General features: G+C 62.7%; 2 protein-coding genes across 6 annotated transcripts; both read right to left on the bottom strand.

Annotated features, from left to right (window-relative positions):
* Positions 1 to 1,468: 1,468 nt before the first annotated feature.
* On the bottom strand, positions 1,469 to 9,634 carry MAN2A2 (mannosidase alpha class 2A member 2). Of its 2 annotated transcripts, XM_014251336.2 has the most exons (23): positions 9,289 to 9,634; positions 8,852 to 9,106; positions 8,601 to 8,745; positions 8,337 to 8,508; positions 7,642 to 7,769; positions 7,354 to 7,527; positions 6,867 to 7,053; positions 6,606 to 6,783; positions 6,261 to 6,463; positions 5,822 to 6,004; positions 5,522 to 5,636; positions 5,310 to 5,377; positions 4,980 to 5,145; positions 4,494 to 4,730; positions 4,275 to 4,397; positions 4,069 to 4,183; positions 3,845 to 3,978; positions 3,595 to 3,736; positions 3,274 to 3,407; positions 2,914 to 2,991; positions 2,447 to 2,641; positions 2,246 to 2,356; positions 1,469 to 2,093 (listed from the first exon to the last, which is right to left on the bottom strand). In XM_014251336.2, exons 1-23 carry the CDS (start codon positions 9,418 to 9,420, stop codon positions 1,941 to 1,943), a joined length of 3,528 nt encoding a protein of 1,175 aa, XP_014106811.2. In that variant the 5' UTR covers positions 9,421 to 9,634; the 3' UTR covers positions 1,469 to 1,940. The 2 variants fall into 2 exon arrangements, with proteins under 2 accessions (XP_014106811.2, XP_005521744.2); XM_005521687.3 differs by lacking the exon at positions 2,914 to 2,991 and having other exon boundaries at positions 9,289 to 9,632.
* Positions 9,635 to 10,524: 890 nt separating this feature from the next.
* Positions 10,525 to 16,408, bottom strand: FES (FES proto-oncogene, tyrosine kinase). 4 transcript variants are annotated; one of them, XM_088063354.1, is made up of 19 exons: positions 16,286 to 16,408; positions 15,298 to 15,459; positions 15,029 to 15,202; positions 14,864 to 14,960; positions 14,320 to 14,503; positions 14,069 to 14,206; positions 13,840 to 13,959; positions 13,641 to 13,763; positions 13,387 to 13,573; positions 13,228 to 13,305; positions 12,806 to 13,015; positions 12,594 to 12,716; positions 12,346 to 12,399; positions 12,107 to 12,225; positions 11,814 to 11,908; positions 11,598 to 11,721; positions 11,331 to 11,488; positions 10,979 to 11,101; positions 10,525 to 10,842 (listed from the first exon to the last, which is right to left on the bottom strand). In XM_088063354.1, the coding sequence occupies exons 1-19, from the start codon at positions 16,406 to 16,408 to the stop codon at positions 10,700 to 10,702; spliced, it is 2,535 nt and encodes an 844-aa protein (XP_087919480.1). In that variant the 3' UTR covers positions 10,525 to 10,699. The 4 variants fall into 4 exon arrangements, with proteins under 4 accessions (XP_087919480.1, XP_005521871.1, XP_087919479.1 ...); XM_005521814.3 differs by having other exon boundaries at positions 15,298 to 15,545; positions 16,286 to 16,365; XM_088063353.1 differs by having other exon boundaries at positions 13,644 to 13,763; positions 15,298 to 15,545; positions 16,286 to 16,365.
* Positions 16,409 to 17,674: the final 1,266 nt, after the last annotated feature.

The following is a 17,674-nucleotide window of genomic DNA, read 5'->3' as shown; positions in this document are numbered from 1 at the left end:
GGCACAGGGGGCCCCAGCTCAGCCCTCAGAGTGGGCTACACCCACTGTAGGCTGAGCAGAGCTCCCTCCCCCTGGCACTGCCTTCTGGCAGCCATGGCCCTGTGTATGCCGTGACCTCCAGTGCTCGCCAAGGCCTCCGCAAGGGCAAATGTGGCCAAGGGCGGTTGTGGTGGCAGAGAGGAGGGGAAAGCCCCCAGGACATCAGGTCAGTCTTCATCCTCCATGCTGAACCCCCTCCCTATTCCCCATCACTCCCCAGGGACAGCACTTAGACCCCACAGATGTGCTGCAGTGGGAGCAACCCGAGCAGCACCACACCTGGGCCACCATCCCCAGTATGGACCACCACCTCTCACTGCAGACCACTGCCCCCCAGCACAGACCCCCCATCCTCCATTCTGGGCTGGCAGGGATCAACCCTCAGCAGACAAGGCCGCAGCAGGGATGGGCTCAGGGAACGGGAGGCAGGAATGGGGCTGTACCTGTCCCAGTGATGCTGGGGAACAGAGCCGTGGTAAGGAGCAGCTGAAGCAGGTGCCCATCCAGCATCTTCCCAGCCAGCCCTGGACAGAGGCAGTTCTGGCTCCAGTGGAGGCAGAAACCACAGCCCCTCCTGCTCCCGCCTCCATCGCAGCCTCCACCAAGAGCTGCTCAGAGCCATTAGAGCCTCCTGCACTCGCTCTGTCCACAGGGACCGCGGTAGAGGCGGGAGCATCAGTAATGAGCTTCTGGGGCCAGGAGTAGGATGGCAGGCTCCCTTCCCAGCAGGATGCAAGGCACCAGCTGCTACATCCAGGGCCCAGTTGGGCACTTGGGCCCATCCTGGGAGTCCCTGAAAGGGCAGAGCACAGGACAAGCACTGCAAGGTACTGAGCTGCCAGGGGCCAAGCCCACGGGATGTGGATGTACTGGGGGCTGTGCAGGAATCGTGGAATCACAAAATCATTCAGGTTGGAAAAGACCTCTAAGCTCATCCAGCCCAACCCAACCAAGGTAGAGCTGAGGCAGTTCCCCACCTCACCCAGTCCTTCCCAATGCCCTCCCTGCTGGCACCCATTGGCAGTAAGTAGCCCCAGGGGGCCAGGAAGTATGGCATGTGGTTCCCACAGCAACCAGGTGGATGCTCTGGTGACATGGTGTAATTAGCTTCAACTCAGCCACCGTAGCTCCAGCAGAACAGACTGCCAGGCACACTCTGAAAATGGACTAAAGGCTCTGGATTTGGGGAGGCACTCCCACACTTCACCCAGGCATTTCTGCCTGCACAAGGAACTGATTTCTGTCCCCCTGGTTCCCGCCCACCCCCAGGCACAGCTGGGCCTGGCCATGCCACCAGTCTCTCACAGATGCCTGGGGCTCCTGGCCACATCTTCAAGCTGGCCTCCACCTGCCTCAGTGTGCTGCCCTGTCTCCTCACAGCACACCATTCCCATTCCCCTGAGAGCCACAAACCACACATAGACCAGGGCCCTTGGAAACAGCCTTGCGTTTCCTATGAACTCCAGGAGAGCTCAATCCCAAATCCACAGCACTTCCTCAGGCAGCTGCCCAACACCACTGGTGCTCCTGGCTTCCCCCTGCTGCCCCGCCAGTCAGGGGAAGCCCTGCATGAACCACTGCCCCAGCCATCAGAGTGGCCACTCTCCTGGGCAGCCTGCCTGTGACAGGGCAGCAGTGTCTGGCCCACCAGCAGCAGCAGAGCCCAGCCTGCTGCCCTCCCCAGCCATGCTTGGCCCATCCAGCACCGCATCCAGCAGCATCTGGTCCAGCCCTGCCACAGTAGTTCATTCCAAAATCTGAGAACATGGAACTAATAAATTAGAAAGTGGCAGCAGCAGCTTCTGCCAGTCTGTCCCCTCCTGCCCGTGCCCATCACAGTACTGCTGGCCCCAGTCCACTGCTGCTCCTGTGCTGTCCAGCCACTCCTCTCCTGCTTGACATTAGCCCAGGCGGATGCGGAACGTGGCAATTTCCATGGGGTCCAGGCGGATGTTGGTGCTGTTGGAGGCTGTGCCCAGCGGGTACATGAGTGTCAGTGAGGTGGGCTGCAGGGAGCCCAGCTCCAGCCCCTGGAACAGGCCTCCCAGAGCCAGCTGGGGAGAGAAGAGGAAGAAGCGGGGAGGCCCAGGTGAGGATGTAATGCCTGGGGCAGCACTGTGCCCAGGACAGCCTGACACATGCCATGACTGCCATGTCAAGGTCCCAGCTCTGACCCAGTGGAGGTGTGGGGGCAGCTTGGCCCTACCTTGCCCTGGCTGGTGGTGCAGTTGAAGCCCAGGTTCTTGGCCTCCAGGCTGCAGTCAAAGCCTTTGCGGTGCAGGATCAGTGCTGCCTCAGCTGATGGTAGCGAGTCATCCTGCAGGGAGCTGGAGCGTGAGGCACAACACTGGGGACAGCAGGGGAAAGACACCCACCAAAGCCCTGCTGCCCCTGGGCCATAGCTCACCTCTGCCTGCAGCATCCGCAGGTTGAGGATGTGGAAGTCGCAAGGAAGGGTGGTGGCAAGGGGCACAAAGGAGCGCAGGGCTGGTAGGGCTGGCTTCTCCAGCACCACTGGCATGACCAAGGCCTCAGCATTCAGGTGCAAGGAGGTGATGTGGCTCAGCAGGGAGGGGAAGCTGATGGGGCGCTCATCCTGCACCTGCCAAGCAGCACATGGGTCAAGTGTGGGCCCAGGAAGCCAGGCAGAGGCTGGGTAAAGCCCACAGAACCCCCATCCCTCGAGACCAGGCACCTGCCAGCCCAGTGCACACAGAGCTGCCCCTGCCCAGGCAGGACCCCCTTCCCAGCACCCAAACAGGACCTCGGTTTGATGATGGTCAGGCTACAGACCTGCTACAAGCCTGGCTAGACTAGTGGCTAGCAGCTAGTGCACAAGACAGGGAGAGACAGCAGGGCCAGGCTGGCCATTACCTCAGGTCTGCCAGTCCTGGTGCCAGGGAAGCTCAAGGCTTTAAACATGGAGACCAGTTTGGAAAAGAAGCCGGAGCTCTGGATGGGTGGCACAGCACATGCAGAGGGCAGCGAGGGGATGGGACAAAAACACCGTGATTATGAGGGCAATGTGGCTCCACAGGGACAGACCCCACTGCACATCCTGCTGTCCCCATGCCCCCTGCTCCAGGCCCATCCCTGCCCAGTGCCAGCACAATGGAACAAGAGGGGAGAGGACACTGCATCCCATCACATGTGAAGCTTTCTGCAAATGCCTCCACCCTGCTCCATCTCAAGGCAGGGCTGGGCTCTCCTGTCCTGCCACCTCACAGCCAGCACCTTGTTGGCAGTGCTGCGGCGCTCCAGGAGGAGCCGGAAGCGGTTGCAGGTACGCTTGTTGTCCTTCAGCCCCTGGCCCAGGCCCCGGTTGTCGTCCTGCATGAGGCGCCGGTCCAGGATCACCTCCAGCTGGCCTGTGGAGAGCAAGTCCCTGCAGCCCAGGCCTTACCAGGCGCCAGCCACACCCCACAGCACAGAGCCCTCAGAGACAGCAGGACCAGGGCACCCTGCCCAGCCCGCAGCACCCTCTTCTCCTGCTTCCCCTGGGGAGGACAGCCCTAGCTCCATGGCAGGTTCCCAAGGCACAGCCCCCTGGCTCACCACTGTGGAGGCTGGAGACCCCCAGGGCCTGGGCTGTGAGCAGCGTCAGACGGCTCTGCATGTCCTGGATATAGGCCATGGCAGGCATTGGGTAGAAGTTGGCCTGCAGTGGCAGCTTCCGCTGGTACCTGCGGGGCTGGATCTGCCAAGGGACCAGTGATCAGTGGCCAGAGATGGCTCCCACAGTGCCTGGTGCCAGAGCACTGTCCCCCTGTGGACAGCTGCTGTCCCTCCCCAGCCTGCTGCATACCTGGAAACCATTGAGGTCCGTGAAGAAGGTTTCATCACTCTCAATGTCAGTGCTGAAGCGCAGGGCCAGCTCCTTGTTGACGTGGTCACGGATGTCCACCAGGCAGGAGACATCCAGGGATAGGCCCTCCACCCCTGTGGGTAGGCAGTGAGGAGCTGAGCCCCACGGGCAGCATAGCCCAGTTCCCTGGGCCAGCGACACCTGGCACAGCCTCAAGATCTCACCTGGCACATTATACAGCCGCACCACAGTCTGGACATGCTGGTAGTAGCTGGCAACCTCTGAGAAGAGGGGGCCCTCCATCACCCGCACCACTGGGGGGTCCTTGGGAGCGTAGGGCTGGGGGGAGGGATAACTGCGCTGAGGCTGCTGCCTGAGGATAGTCCTGTGGGCACAGCTGTCAGCTGGATTTCAGGGGTGGGCCCTGTACCTTGGCCTCGCCATCAGGCAGGAACAGATAGGCCCCACTTTTGTCCTTGGAGGTCCTGGTGCCGTAAATGAGAAATTCGCTGCTCACCCTGTGCCCCTGCTCCTCCCCAGCTTGGCGCAGGCTCTGCGGGTGTGGGCCAGCACAGCAGTAAGTGCATGAAGCAGCAGGATGTACCCCTCCCCTCCTTCACCCCACGCCCTGTCACAGCCCTGCACTCACCTGCAGCAGGCCCGTGCGCCCCAAGAAGCAGGCCTGCAGGTGCTGGTTCTCCAGGCAGAAGTCAGCAGCAGCAGCTGGCAAGATGTGCAGAGGCACGGCCTCTGGCTTGTGCACGGGCACGTCCCGCCCATGTAGGTACAGGCGCGTGGAGGACCTCGGCGCGGCGTGGCCATCCAAGGACTTGTGCAGCTGCAGCACACGCAGCCCCAGTGCGGGCAGGCGGGCCAGGACAGACACCTGCAGGCAGCGTGGGGACCTGAGCCAGCCCCCCGCGTCCGGGGAATGGCTGGAGGTCAGTGGGGCAAAGACCCCGCTCGGCATTGCGGGGCCTCTGAGGAGGAGGAACGTGCACGGTGACCTGGGGGTTTGAGAGCTGTGGGATCTTGTGTTTCAGGGCAGAGATAGAGCAGGGTTGCCAGTTTGTCCTGGCAGTGCATGGGATGGGAGGCTGGCACACATGGGCTGTGGGTGTGGGGCACCCCATACCTGGTAGACATCAGGCATCACATCAGTGGCAGAGTTCCACATTGCACTGAGCTGGGAGGGCAGGGGCTGCCCCTCCTCAGAGAGCACACGCACGTGTGGGGAGTCCACCAGCACCGGCACCACGCTCAGGCGCTCCTGCTCCAGCGGGTTGAACACCACCAGGAACCTATGGGGGGTAACACGGGGATGGCATCCCTGCCTCACAGCATCCCAGATGTCCCACGCCCCACACTACCTACAGACCCACTGCACCTACCCGAACTTCACAGGTACTCCCTCACAGCCTCCCCACAGTCCCATAAGTCCCCAGAGCAAGGCAGGAGGCCCTACCGAGGTGAGGTGTCCAGTTTGACCACTGTCCTCTCTGGGAGAGAGTCCTGGCTGGAGCGTGTCTCATCCTGGGGAGGAGGAGTAAAGAGTTGGGGTGTGCCCAAGCCCGCTCCCAGCTGGGGCCCTCTTCCTGGCCTCTACAGCACGGAGTTGCTCCCGGGGGCATGGGGACAGTGCCAGAGTGCAGGGAGCCAGAGCCTGGTGCTGCTCACCATGCCAAGGAACGGTGCAGCCGGGTCATGGTGGTATGTGTCCTTGTCCCCCAGCACAAGGTAGTGCGCAGCATTAATGATGACACGCTTGAGGTTGGTGAGGGAGTGGAGCAGCCTGGGCAAAGGCAGAGTGAGCCACCTGGGACCATCTGCCCCAGGACTGCCCCAACACCCTCTACATCTCCCCAGGAGAGGGAGGACCTCCCCATAGCATCCCCATGCCTAGCCATTCTCCCAGCCCTGAGCCCACCAGCCCCACTCTGAGACAGGCTCTGAGGGCGCCCTGGTCCCCACACGCACCGGACTCCGTAGTCCACGGCCACAGCCTCCTTGGCGGTGCCGGTGATGGCATCATGGTGCTGGAAGAGGCCCAGGTTGCGGCGAGCGTTGCTCAGCAGGGCGTAGTCAGAGAGCGGGTACTTGCCATCAGCACTGGCACGGCGGGCGTGGGCGAGTGCCAGGCTATACAGGATCTCTGCCCCCCTGCACAGGGACAGAGTCACTGAGCATCTCTACCCTGCTGCTGCAATACTGTGGGGGCTGGCCTGGGACGGGGGCAGCAAAGGCACACACTGCCCTGGGACTGGATGAGGGTTTGGCACTGTGTGCACCAGTCCAGTGTGCTGGCAGCTGGAACAGACCGGGGGCTGACAAGATCCCCAGGATACTGCCCAGCCACCCCTCACCCATGCCCCCTGCACACCTCCTGTGCCCCATGGACCAGCCCACTGCCCCTCACCGGAGGTGGGCCTCCAGCACTCGGTCCAGGCTCTTGTAGAATGGCCGGGAGGTGTAATATCCTGTCCAGTAGTGATCCTCCCGGTCCGCATAGGAGAAGAAATCCCCAGTCAGAACTGGGAACCCGGGTGGCCTCATCCCCGGCACAATGCCCACTTTCTTGTACAGGGCATCAAAGTAGTCAGAGAGTGTGCCAAACTGTGCCTGCAAGACAGCACGTGCAGCCCTGAGCCAGGGCTCCTGCAGTGGGGGCTCCTATCACCCCTCACAGAACTGTTCACCCCTCCAACTGTGCTCTGCCATGGCTTCCTGCTCCCCCCAGCCCCACGGAGCTCTTCACACATACCTGGACATGGAGGTCAGGCCGGGAGTTGAGAAAGTCAAAGATGCGCTGGTAGTTGAGGAACTGAGCGTCCCACTCCTGCGGCTTATCATAGCGGAAGTCATCTCCCAGGGGCACCAGCAGCACCTTGCTGCGGTACAGCTTGGACTTCTTGCGGTACTGGTCCAGCAGCAGCTGGGCTCTGTGTGGGGGTCGGGGAATGAGGCCAGCCCCTGGTGGCCCCACAGGCTGGGAGGCACGTGGCCTTGCCCCTGCCGCACTCACCGCTCTGCCACGTTTGCATCAGTGATGGCGCGGGGAGGAACCTTCCAGGGGCAATTGATCCGGCCTCCAGGCAAGCGCTTGAAGTCAAACTGGCAGCAGATCTTGGGGTCTGGGCCACAGGTGTGGGGCACATCGTAGCTGTAGAAGGGCATCATGTGGCAGAAGATGTCGGTGCTGGTGTCTGGATCTGTGGGACCAAGGACAGGTGAGCACCAGCAATGGCTCTCCCTTGCCTGCCCTGAGCAGGGGGACCCAAAGATAGTGGTCCAACAGAGCAGACCTTATCGCTCAGAGGGCACAGCAGCCTCCCCCAGCGTGTTGCTGGACATGGGGGCAGGTGGAAAGTCACCCTGAGGCTGTCCCACAGGGCAGAGACATTGCCTCCCAGTGCTTAGCTCATCTGCACAGAAAAGCAGCTGGTAGCCATTCTCTGCTGCCACCTGCCCCAGAGGGCCTCCTCTGCAGTCCCCTTCTGGCAGCCCCTTACCCCATGTCTGTCTCCACATGAACTCCAGGTTCTGGGTGGCAGCAAAGTGCTTCTTGATGGCATAGTGCACGCGCTGGATGAGCATGGCTGTCAGGTTGGAGCGCTTCAGCAGGTAGGGCATGGTGGAGCTGTACCCGAAGGGGTCTACGGCCCAGCCCGACCGCGGCGTCACACCTGGGGCACAGAGACACGTCAGCTGTATGCTGGGCTGGCAGCACCTCCCGTGTCAGGACCTGGAGGCCTGCAACGCATCAGGCAGGCCCCCAGCCAGATCTGCCCAGCTCTCACCGATGTTCTTCTCCAGCCACTGATGCCCCTCGATCAGCTGGTCAATCATGGCGAAGTAGTGGGAATTAGCCTCATCAGGCATCACCCAGCCGCCCGTCACCATCTCCAGCTGCCCATTGCCCACCAGCCTGTGAGGGGCACACCCAAGATGGGACCAGAGCCCTGCATGAGCCATATATCCACTGAAGAGTCCCCCTGCCCTGAGCCACCTACAGTCTACCTGCAGCCCCCACATCCACCACTGCCATTCCCCCCTTGTCATGCTGTCCCCACACAGAGAGTCATCCGTCCACCGCCCAATGCCAGCCACAGCCCATTCCCACACACCCTCCGCTGTGGCCTCCAACTCTCTTGGGGTAGGGGGCAGACAAGGGGGCCCTGACTCACCACATAATCCTGCTCTCCAGGTCTCCCACCCCTCCGTGGGTTCCCTGGGTTTTGCACACAAGTTCCACAGCCCAGTCAGTACAGGGAGGAGCCCAGGGCAGGATCTGTCCCCCCACCTCTCACCCCACATGGCAGTGGCTCTGACATCTGATGGCACTGGGAAGCTGCTGGCAGTTTGAGGGCACCCTATGCTGAGCAGTGCAGGGCCCATGGCAGCTTTCCAGTCCCTAGGCCTATCCCTCACACACCCCATGCTCTAAGCCTGCCTGGGAGCTAGGTCAGCAGTGGGGCCAGGTGGGCAGCCCTACCTGCGCACAGCAGCCCGCTTCTGGGCACTGATGTTGTCCCACCACTTGGAAAAGAAGGAGATCTCGGACCAGATGAAGCGCCGGCGTGGGTCCTCCTGCATCTTCAGCACCATGCTGTTGAGGATGTGCTGCGTTTGGTCGTAGTAGTACTTGTCAAAAGTCTTGATCCAGCCTGGCAGCACAGATGGGGGTCACTGTGGGGGGCCCAGGCTTCCCTGCCAGCACTGCAGGGTAGCAGGGGCTGGGCCAACCCTTGCTGCTCACCTGGGTCATTGTGGGAGTGCGGCACCACAAACACCTGCAGAGGCTCTGTGTCCCACTCATTGGGCTCATAGGTGATGTCAAAGCCCTGCTTCCAGACACCACCATCCTGGTTGTCAAATGGCAGCAAGGAGTACACAGCCAGCATCTGTGGGTAGGAGACAGGGCTGAGAGACCCCTGAAAGAGTAGAGCTAGGACCCCATGGATGCCCAGGTATGGACCCCTCACGCTAGCAGAGCCATCAGTCCCTCACCTGCAGGTCTGGGCTCTGTCCTTTGCCACCCAGAGCAAACTGGCAGTCTTGTGGGGACACGGAGAGGAAACTCGGGCGACTCTCAGGGGGGAGTGCCCAGGAGCTGTTCAGGGGATGTTGGGGCAATGCCGGCTGCCCCTCTGCATGGGCTGTCAGCTCCAGCACCGAGTCCTTAATGTGGCTGATGATCTCATGGTTCTCCTCCAGCAGCTGCTCCAGCTGTTCGATCCGGTTCTGTAGCACCGAGATCTGGCTCTGGGGGCACAGAGGCCACAGCGAGAGGCAGGAGGTCACCCACAGCTGTGGGGAGCCAGTTTTGGCCCTGGCACCTTAAGTTCCCAGAGGCCAGGACTGGCTCCCCATGAATTTCCCTGGCTGAATGTCCCTGTTTGCCATCCCAGGACCCCTCTCACTCACCCCAGACCCTCCAAACTCACCCTGGGGAAGTTGCCCCCACTCTGGTGCCGTGTGGGGTCATGCTGTACGCGGTCCAGCATCAAGTAGAGGGAGAAGACGGCCACACAGAAGATGGCAGCTCCACACACTGTCACCTGCTTCTTCAGCTTCATCCCGAAGGGAGGCAGGGACTCACCTGCGCCGGGACTGGGGGGGGAGCCAGGTCGGGCAGCGCAGCACCTCACCGCGGCCTCCTGCCTCCTCCAAGAGCCCTCACCGCGTCCTACTTGGCTTAATCCGATGCCGTATATTTATATCTGCTGATGGGGCCGGGCCGGGGCCGGGGCCGGAGAGGCCGCGCGGCCCCGCAGAGCTGGGCAGCGCCCGGGGCCGCCGCGCTGAGGCCCCGTGGTGACGGGCCGGGGAGAGCCGGGAGAGGCCGGGCCAGCACCGGCCGGGACACCGCCGCCACCCGCTCGTACCCTGGGCGGCCCCGCAGCCCGGCCCAGGCCCTCACATCGCCCGCCTGGGCCCGCCGGGACGGGCCAGGCCAGGCCCCGCCCAGCGCTCCGCCCGCCGGGCCAGGCCCCGCGGAGGCGGCACCGAACCGGCCGGGAGACCGCTGTGGGACCGGGCCGGGACACCGCTGTGGGACCGAACCGGCCTGGAGACCGCTGTGGGACCGGGCCGGGACACCGCTGTGGGACCGAACCGGCCGGGACACCGCTGTGGGACCGGGCCGGGACACCGCTGTGGGACCGAACCGGCCGGGACACCGCTGTGGGACCGGGCCGGGACACCGCTGTGGGACCGAACCGGCCTGGAGACCGCTGTGGGACCGGGCCGGGACACCGCTGTGGGACCGAACCGGCCTGGAGACCGCTGTGGGACCGGGCCGGGACACCTGCACAGCCCCGGGAACGGGAGCAGCCATCCCCAAACCCTGCAGCTGAGTCGAGATGCCAGGGGCCATCCCAGTACCCTCTCCCAGTGTGCCCCATCCCGATGTGCCCCATCCGGGTGCTCCATCCCACTGCCCTGTCCCAGGGTCCCGTTCCAGCCCTCTGTCCCAGTGCCCTGTCTCAGTCCTCTGCATGTACCCTGTCCTGGTACTTCATCTTCATGCCAGTCCTGATGCGTCATCCCAGTGTCTCATCCCAGTGTCTCATCCCAGTGTCTCATCCCAGTGTCTCATCCCAGTGTCCCATCCCAGTGCAGTACAAGCCCGTGTCCCCTCACAGCTCCTAGATGCACAGCTGCAGAGCTCCTGTATTTATTGTACAAGATGAAGCTGGGCAGGAGCTGTGGGTGCCATGTCCCACCCTGGGGCATGCAGAACCCTGCCTTTGGCACTCGAGCACTGCACAGCCACCCTGCAGTGCCCACGGCCCGGACTCTGTGATGCCTCCAAGCACTGCCATGGGATGGATCCAAGTCCCCTGGTGCTCCCTGTCACCGGAGCCTCTTGCGGATGGCAACAAGATCCTGGTGGATGGTGCTGAAGCTGGGCCGCTTGCAAGGGTCATACTCCCAGCAGCGATGCATCAGCTGGTACACCTCCTCAGGGCACTGCTCAGGAGGGTCCAGCCGCATCCCTGGGGCAACAGGGATGGGGACATGGATTACTGGCCCCTCACTCCCTGTCTGGCCCATCCCACAGGCACAACTCTGCAGTGCTGGACCCACAGCTCATGGTGGCACTCAGGAGCCAGCCCCAGCCGTGACCCCTACCATGTTCCACCGCCTCTCGTGTTTGTTGGTTGCTGAGGTTGGCATAGGGGACAGCACCCAGGCTGAAGGCTTCCCACAGCAGGATCCCGAAGCTCCAGACATCACTCTCTGAGCTGTATCGGCCTGGGGACATGGGGCAGGACAAATGGTGTTGGCAGGGGACACCCATGTCACCACTGCCCAGCTGTGCCCTGAGCTGTGCCAACTGATGCAGCACTGCTCCTGAGGCCTGAGGTGCTCCGGGTGTCTGCCTCCCTCCTCAGGACCAAGTGAGTGGGAGTGGGATAGTGCCAGACTTCTGGCTCCCAAATAAGCTGCGGGGTGCCAGGCCATGACCAGCTCCATCCTGTACCATAATTGAGTGCTTCAGGGGCTGTCCACTTGACAGGGATTTGCTTCATCCCTCCTGTGGAGGCATAGATGCCATCCTCCTCCTCCCGTGACATCCCAAAATCGCTGATCTTCAGGGTGTTCCTCTCTGTCACCAAGCAGTTGCGAGCAGCCAGGTCCCTGAGAAAGCCCCAAGCAATCAGCTTATGTACCCAGCTGTCCCTGGGGCTCCACCTGGCACATGGGGCGGTGAGAATTCCAGGGCTCCCCCTGTCCTGCCAGGGCCTACCTGTGGATGCAGTGCTTGCTCTCCAAGTACTCCATGCCGGCGGCAGCATTCTCCGTCATCTTGACCAGCTCCTTCACCCGGAGGTGGGGACCCTCAGTGCGCAGGAAGGTCAGGAAGTCCCCCCCTGTGCCCAGATTGCAGAGGCGGTGGGTGCCCAGGCACACCCGGCAGGCTCACCCGTGTGTGCGTGGGGACCGCGGCGATGGGGCTGCTCACCCTGCACCAGCTCCATCACGATGTAAATGGGCTGCTTCTGCGTGCAGACGCCAATGAGCCGCACAATGTTCGGGTGCCTATACTGCTTGAGAATCCTGTGGGGACAAGGGTGGGCACTGTGAGTGTCGGGGGGCCCGGCTGCTCTGGGCACAAGCCACCCATTGCCATCCCCAGGGCACTCTGCCCAGCCAGCCCAGGGACACAGCCCTCAGCACGAGGGTGCTGCAGCCCCAGAAGGGTCAAACAGCTGCAAGAATGGACAAATGTGACAGAAGCCCAATGGCCACACGGACCTGGCTTCCTGCAGGAACTTGGCCTTGAGCTCAGGCGGAAGGGTTTCCCGGCAGGATTTCACAGCTACAGGGGTGTTGTCAGCGCGCAGGCGTCCGCTGAACACCTCCCCAAAGTTACCCTTCCGAGACACAGGTGCACCAGGCTCAGCTCACCATGTGGCCCAAGGCAACCCTTGTCCTCCTGTAGACCCTGTGAGGACAGCCCTGCCCTCCTACAGATCCCACAGCACCCATCTCACCCGACCAATGCGTTCCCCCAGCAGCACATCCTCGTGGTTGAGCACCCATTTGTCCTGCAGCAAACAGATACCAGTGAGCTGCCCCTGGCCCACATACCCCTGCAACCCCCTCTCTGGCAGAGCCCCAGGTCCAAGTCCCTCTGTCTAGCTGGAGAAGTATGTCTGTGGCTCTCAGCCCAGTCATGGACAGGAGGAAGAGCCGGGCAGAGCTGCCCCTGCACTCTGCCCCTCCCCACTGCCTGTATCACCTTGGGCACAGCCCTGGCAAGGACAATGCCACTCTTGCGTGTGATGGGCTGCTGGCTCTGCAGGAGGTGCTGGATGAGCAGTGGAATGGTGGGGAAGCTATCACCCTCCAGCCGAAACATGTTCTGCAGGAAGGGAGGCCAAGAGGTTGTGAGGAACCTGTGCCTGCCCATGCAATGCCACCCCAGCCATCCCCCCGCTTGTGGTCACTGACATTGGCAGCCTGGATGATGAAGTGCCGGGGCTGCCCATCCCACAGCACGCTGAGCACGTACTCCTGCTTGCCCTGACTCTCCCGCACCAGGAAGTCCCCACTGCAGGTCAGCAGCTCCTGAACCTCCGAACGTGGGATGGCCCCGTGGTACCAGACCTGCTGGCACAGCGGCTTCTGCACATCCGGGATTAGGGGCACGGGGGGTGGCAGCTGGAAGGAGACAAGATGAGCCCAGACATGCACACTACTGAGTTGTGCCAGAGGTGGGGCAGCAGCAGTGTCTGGAAGCTGTGCCTGGGGCAGGTGTGAACAGAATCTGGAGGTGCTGAAGCAAGGGAGGCTCTGTGGCCAGAAAGGAAAGGACAGGCTCAGCAAGACAGCTGGGTGGAGAGGAGGGTGGCTGGAGGTGCCCAGGGGCTCACCGAGTACTTTGGGCTGAAGATGCCTGTGATGTGGTTCTTTAGAGTCTCCAGTGCACTGGCCCCGCTCCGCTCCTGTTCCTGGAAGGAGGAACGGGCTGTGCATCAGCTGTGCACCCCATCCATGCAGCTTCCAGAGCACAGGGGGCAAGACTGACTCACTGTGGAGGAGATGGACTGCCGATCCTCTGGCAGAGGCAGGGCAGGCAGGGCATCCCTGGTGCCCAGCTCTGCCAGCTTCCTGGCCAGCAGATCCCGCTGCACCTGCAGCTTGGCCTGGGCACAGAGACAGCCCTCGAGTTGCTGCCGTGCCTCGTGCAGCCCCTGCCGTCTGCCCAACAAGTACACCCTGGGGAGGGGAAGGGGCAGTCAGCACCTGCTGCCCTGACCCCCTTCCCCCCTCTGCTGCACCTCACCGCTCCCCGGGGCTCCGGCCCTGCTCCTCATCATGGATCTCTGCCTTCAGCTCCCGCGTCTGCTGCTCCTTGATGCTCACGGCCTCTGTGGCAGCCACCAACTCCTCCTCAACTGATGTCAGGCTGCAAGAGACATGTGGTGGCAGGGGGATTATCCCCTGCCCCTCACCTGCCCCTGCCCATAGCTAGTCTCACTCACCAGTGCTGGACGCTTTCAAGGGTCAGCTCATTCAGCTGCAGCTCCCCTGGCAGCAGGTTTTCTGTGTCCTCCAGCAGACTCTCATCAAAGGACACAGCTGGTGGCACCTCAGATTCGTACCTGTGGGCACCCAGCACAGCTCTGCCTCCACTTACCCCATGCCGGCTCTGCCACTCAACGGCAGCAGGGCCGTACCCAGCAGAGGGACTGTGGCTGTGTGGAGCCATACTGGTGGCTCTGGATGAAGCTGCTGTACTCAGTGGCAGGGTCGATGGCCTGGATGGCACTGGCAATCTCCTGGTGCATGGCCAACATATCCTCCTGTACCAGGCTGCTGATGCTGCAGTACTCCCTGAGGATCTCCTTTCTGTGGGAGCACTGCTGGTTCTGTGGGGCCATGGGGGTGGCCAGGGGCTGGCAGCAGGGCACAGGATGGGCAGTGGGGCATGGGGTGGGCAGTGTGACAGGCAGGACTCTTACAGGACAAGGACCATCTCCTGCTGCAGACTGTAGAGGGACTGATGCAGACTGGGCAGCACGCGCTGGTAGTGGTGCTGGTGGTGCAATGCAGCTGCCTGCACAGCCAGAACGTACTGGTTGTGCAGGGCATGGAGCTTCCAGAGGCTGCGCACATACTTCTCCTTTGCCTTGTCCCGCTCCTTGTCTGTGGAGAGAGGCTGTGGAAAACCCCAACCGCCAGCACATCACCTGGCCCAGCACTGGGGCAGGGGTCAGAGGGTAAGGGCTGGGAGAGGGTCCCAAGGCAGGCAGGGGAACCAAGCCTGGGGTGGTTACACTGTGACACAGGGATGCTCCTGACCCACAGCGTGGTGTCCCAAGGCCCCCAGACTTCTGCCTGGCTTCTTGGGGGCCAGGCTGGGTTCTCCTCTATGCTACCCATCCCCAGAACCCCCACCCGCTCCAGGCTGAGCTGTAGTTTCCACAGAGTGTGGGGTGCTCCAGCCATCCTTGACCCTTGTGGGAAGCTGGAAGGTTATGCAGGGGACAGGGGCCAGGCTGGCACCTTTGCTGGCCTCCTGGTACTTGCGCTTGGCCTGGGCGCTGTCACGTGCCAGGCTGCGGTACTGTGCCTTCAGCTTCTCCATCTCTTGCTGCGTCGTCTGGAGAGGGACAAAGTCAGGGAGTGGGTCCAGCACATTCTCTTGTTCCCCTGCTGGCTCCAACATACCCGGCTATACTCCTGGCTGAGCTGTTGCCACTGCTCGCTGAAGGCCTTGCGCAGCTGCTGCTTGTCGCGGATGAGCAGGCTCAGCTTGGCCAGCGGCCCCGCTGCCAGTTCCTCCGCATGGCGCCGCAGGGTCTGGCTCAGCATCTCTGTCCGGCTCACCAGCACCGACCAGGACTGCACGAAAGGGAATCAGGGACGGGCGGAGATGGCATCTTCCAGCACCTCACCGGGCTCTGCAGGGCACAGTCCTACTCTGGGGCATCCCTTACCTTCTCGATCTGACCACCACGGTCGCCATGGAGCTGCCAAGCGCCTTCCTGCTTTTCCAGCTGGGAGAACATGTGGTGCAGCATCCCTGAATACTCCCGGTCACTCTTGGCCCGCTGTGACATCCACTTCTTCATCAGCTCCAGGAGGCGCAGTTCCCCATCCTGCAGCCGCAGCAGTGCACTGTGCCCCTGTGGGCACCACAGCTCCGGCCCAAAGCCCATGGCACCACTGTCCAGCTGGGGGAAGTCTGTGGGGCACCAGGACAACCTGAGCCACAGCTCTGCCCTGTACTGCCTGCACCAGTGGCCTGGGCCCTCTGCGTTTCACACCCTCCTGCCCCATCATCCGGTCTCTGCAGCAGAGACGACCCTCCCCGCCCATTGCAAACAGCCTTGCAAAGCACATTCAAAGCAGCAGGATGAGTGCTGCAAGCCCTGTGGGAGCTGGGGTCTGTGGGGATGGTGCTGGGAAGGAGGAAGTGTGGAGCTGTACACAGCAGTGTCACCTCTGCCATGCACAGGGCTGCTCCCCAAGGGCAGCACAGCCACGTCCCCCACCCCTGGCAGGCACCAGCCCCTCTTCTCTGGCAGCTCCAGTCCTGTCCTGCCCATTGCCACTGTCACCCCTGTGCCCACAGTGTGAGAGCTCCCGGGGCCGGGACACTGGTGGGAAGCCAGCAGAAGCAGAAGAGGGTGCTGAGCCCCAGAGAAAGGTGCTGAACCTGGACACATCCCAGCACGCAGGACTCCAGTAAGGCTACTGGGAGCCAAACTGATCCCAGCGGCAGTCCCTGGGTGCCCTGCCCTGAAGCAAGAGTGCAGCAGGAGCAGGAGAGTGTTGAGGCACCTCCCTGTGCAGGGCAGGATGTCCCCTGGACCAGCCCTTGACCTCACCAAGACCCACACCCCCAACCCCCTCCCCCAGCCCTACAAAGGAGTCCCCCTGTCTCTGCTAGAACCCCACCAGGGCACAGTCCTTCCAACCTACGTTTGTTGCTAGGTCTTCGTTGTGAGGCTGCTGCTGGTGTCCTGCTGGGGCCGGGACTGGTGCGGTCTGGAGCTGGTGCAGCTCTGGTTCCCAGGGAGGAACAGGAAACCCAGAGCTGACCATACAGCCATTGCGAGATTTCCTGCGCTTCCTCCCCTCCCTGCCAGTCCCCACGCCAGCAGCCGACGCCACCACACAGCTCTGCTGCAGCTGGGCAGTTCCCAGCCCCACCACTCCTCCCAGCTGTCTCCCACCAGGGCCTGACACCACCAGGTCCAGCCCTGTATACCCAGAGCTCCACTGCTCCTGTGGAGCCTCCGCTCAGCACCAGTCCCACCCAGCAGAGCTCCCTCAGCCATGCCTGATCCTGCCTGACTCCTAGTCCCACTCCATGGCCCTGTGTCCCTCCAAGAGACTGCAGCACCTGGGGGGTCCTGAGGACTCTGTGCAGCCCCACTGAATGCGGCCAGCCTGTCTGCAGGACAGAGCACCCACCGATGGACACCCACACTGCCCCAGCCCTTGCTGCCAGCCTGCATCCACATAGTTAGGACCACACTCCCTGTGGCAGCCCTGGGCACCTCCTCTTCAAAGGGCTTCACTGGTGCCACGGTGGCACTGCTCAGCCCTAGCAGCTGCATCACACGGGGCAGCTGCCACCACCACTGCCTTTGCCCAGGTCAGCTCCACTCAGCTCAGCCACCAGCACACCGCTGGGTGTCTTGGCCTGAGCCCTCTACTGTGACTGCCAGGGAGGATCCGGCGCCAGAGGAGTTTCAATGTCACCTGCAGGACACTGCCGGGCCGATTCCAGTTTTAGAGGAAGTCAGGGAAAAAGCGTGTCAGGCGGAAGTTTTGCTGACTCGCCTTTCTAGAGCGGAGCGATGCGGGGTGGCCACGCCCTGGAGCAGCTCCAAGGCAGGGGCTGCCACCGCACCGCTTCTGCCACCGCCACCATCCCTTCAGCATCCCCCAGGCGGCGTGGGTCCCCTTCCCCCGTGCGCCGCGCTGCTCCTGGGCGGTCAGGGCTGGGCGGCTCTGCATCCCACCCCAAGTGCAAGAGCTCTCTTTGGAAGCCCCGATTGCTGCCCGGCCCCAGCCCCGCCCGTCGTGAGAAGAACAAGAGCGAGGTGAGAGCGCTGCAGCCCGTGCTGACCGGGGGAAGCCGCTGCGGCCCCAGACACATCGAGCCCGAGCGACTCCGCAGAGAGGAGCTGCCCCTGTGACGGAACGCAGCCCCAGGCTCTTTAGTGGAGGCCAGGAGCCGGTGGTGGGGCTAGGTGAGGCTGGGGTGGGCTGTGTCTGCAGCTTGGCCGCAGCACGAATGGGGCCCAGGTCCAGCCTGGCCATTCCTGCACCAGGGGCATCGTGCTCCGGCTGCAGGGCTGT

This window comes from Pseudopodoces humilis, chromosome 16, assembly GCF_049639895.1.
Source record: "Pseudopodoces humilis isolate 2021_Gansu_Grassland_sample_001 chromosome 16, ASM4963989v1, whole genome shotgun sequence".
In the NCBI taxonomy this organism is placed as follows: Eukaryota; Metazoa; Chordata; class Aves; order Passeriformes; family Paridae; genus Pseudopodoces; species Pseudopodoces humilis.
This window is presented reverse-complemented; position numbering and strand designations above follow the sequence as displayed.

What these genes read in the sequence shown, in the direction of transcription:
- MAN2A2 (XM_014251336.2), bottom strand. Translation starts at nt 9,420, where the DNA reads ATGAAGCTGAAGAAGCAGGTGACAGTGTGTGGAGCTGCCATCTTCTGT. An exon ending in CATGTGGAGACAGACATGGG is followed by an intron (nt 7,054 to 7,353) that starts GTAAGGGGCTGC and finishes TTGGTCCCACAG; the next exon opens with ATCCAGACACCAGCACCGAC. An exon ending in GCCGCAGCACTGCCAACAAG is followed by an intron (nt 2,992 to 3,273) that starts GTGCTGGCTGTG and finishes CCACCCATCCAG; the next exon opens with AGCTCCGGCTTCTTTTCCAA.
- FES (XM_088063354.1), bottom strand. Translation starts at nt 16,408, where the DNA reads ATGGTCAGCTCTGGGTTTCCTGTTCCTCCCTGGGAACCAGAGCTGCAC. An exon ending in GTACCAGGAGGCCAGCAAAG is followed by an intron (nt 14,504 to 14,863) that starts GTGCCAGCCTGG and finishes CTCTCTCCACAG; the next exon opens with ACAAGGAGCGGGACAAGGCA. An exon ending in TCATCATCCAGGCTGCCAAT is followed by an intron (nt 12,717 to 12,805) that starts GTCAGTGACCAC and finishes CCCTTCCTGCAG; the next exon opens with AACATGTTTCGGCTGGAGGG.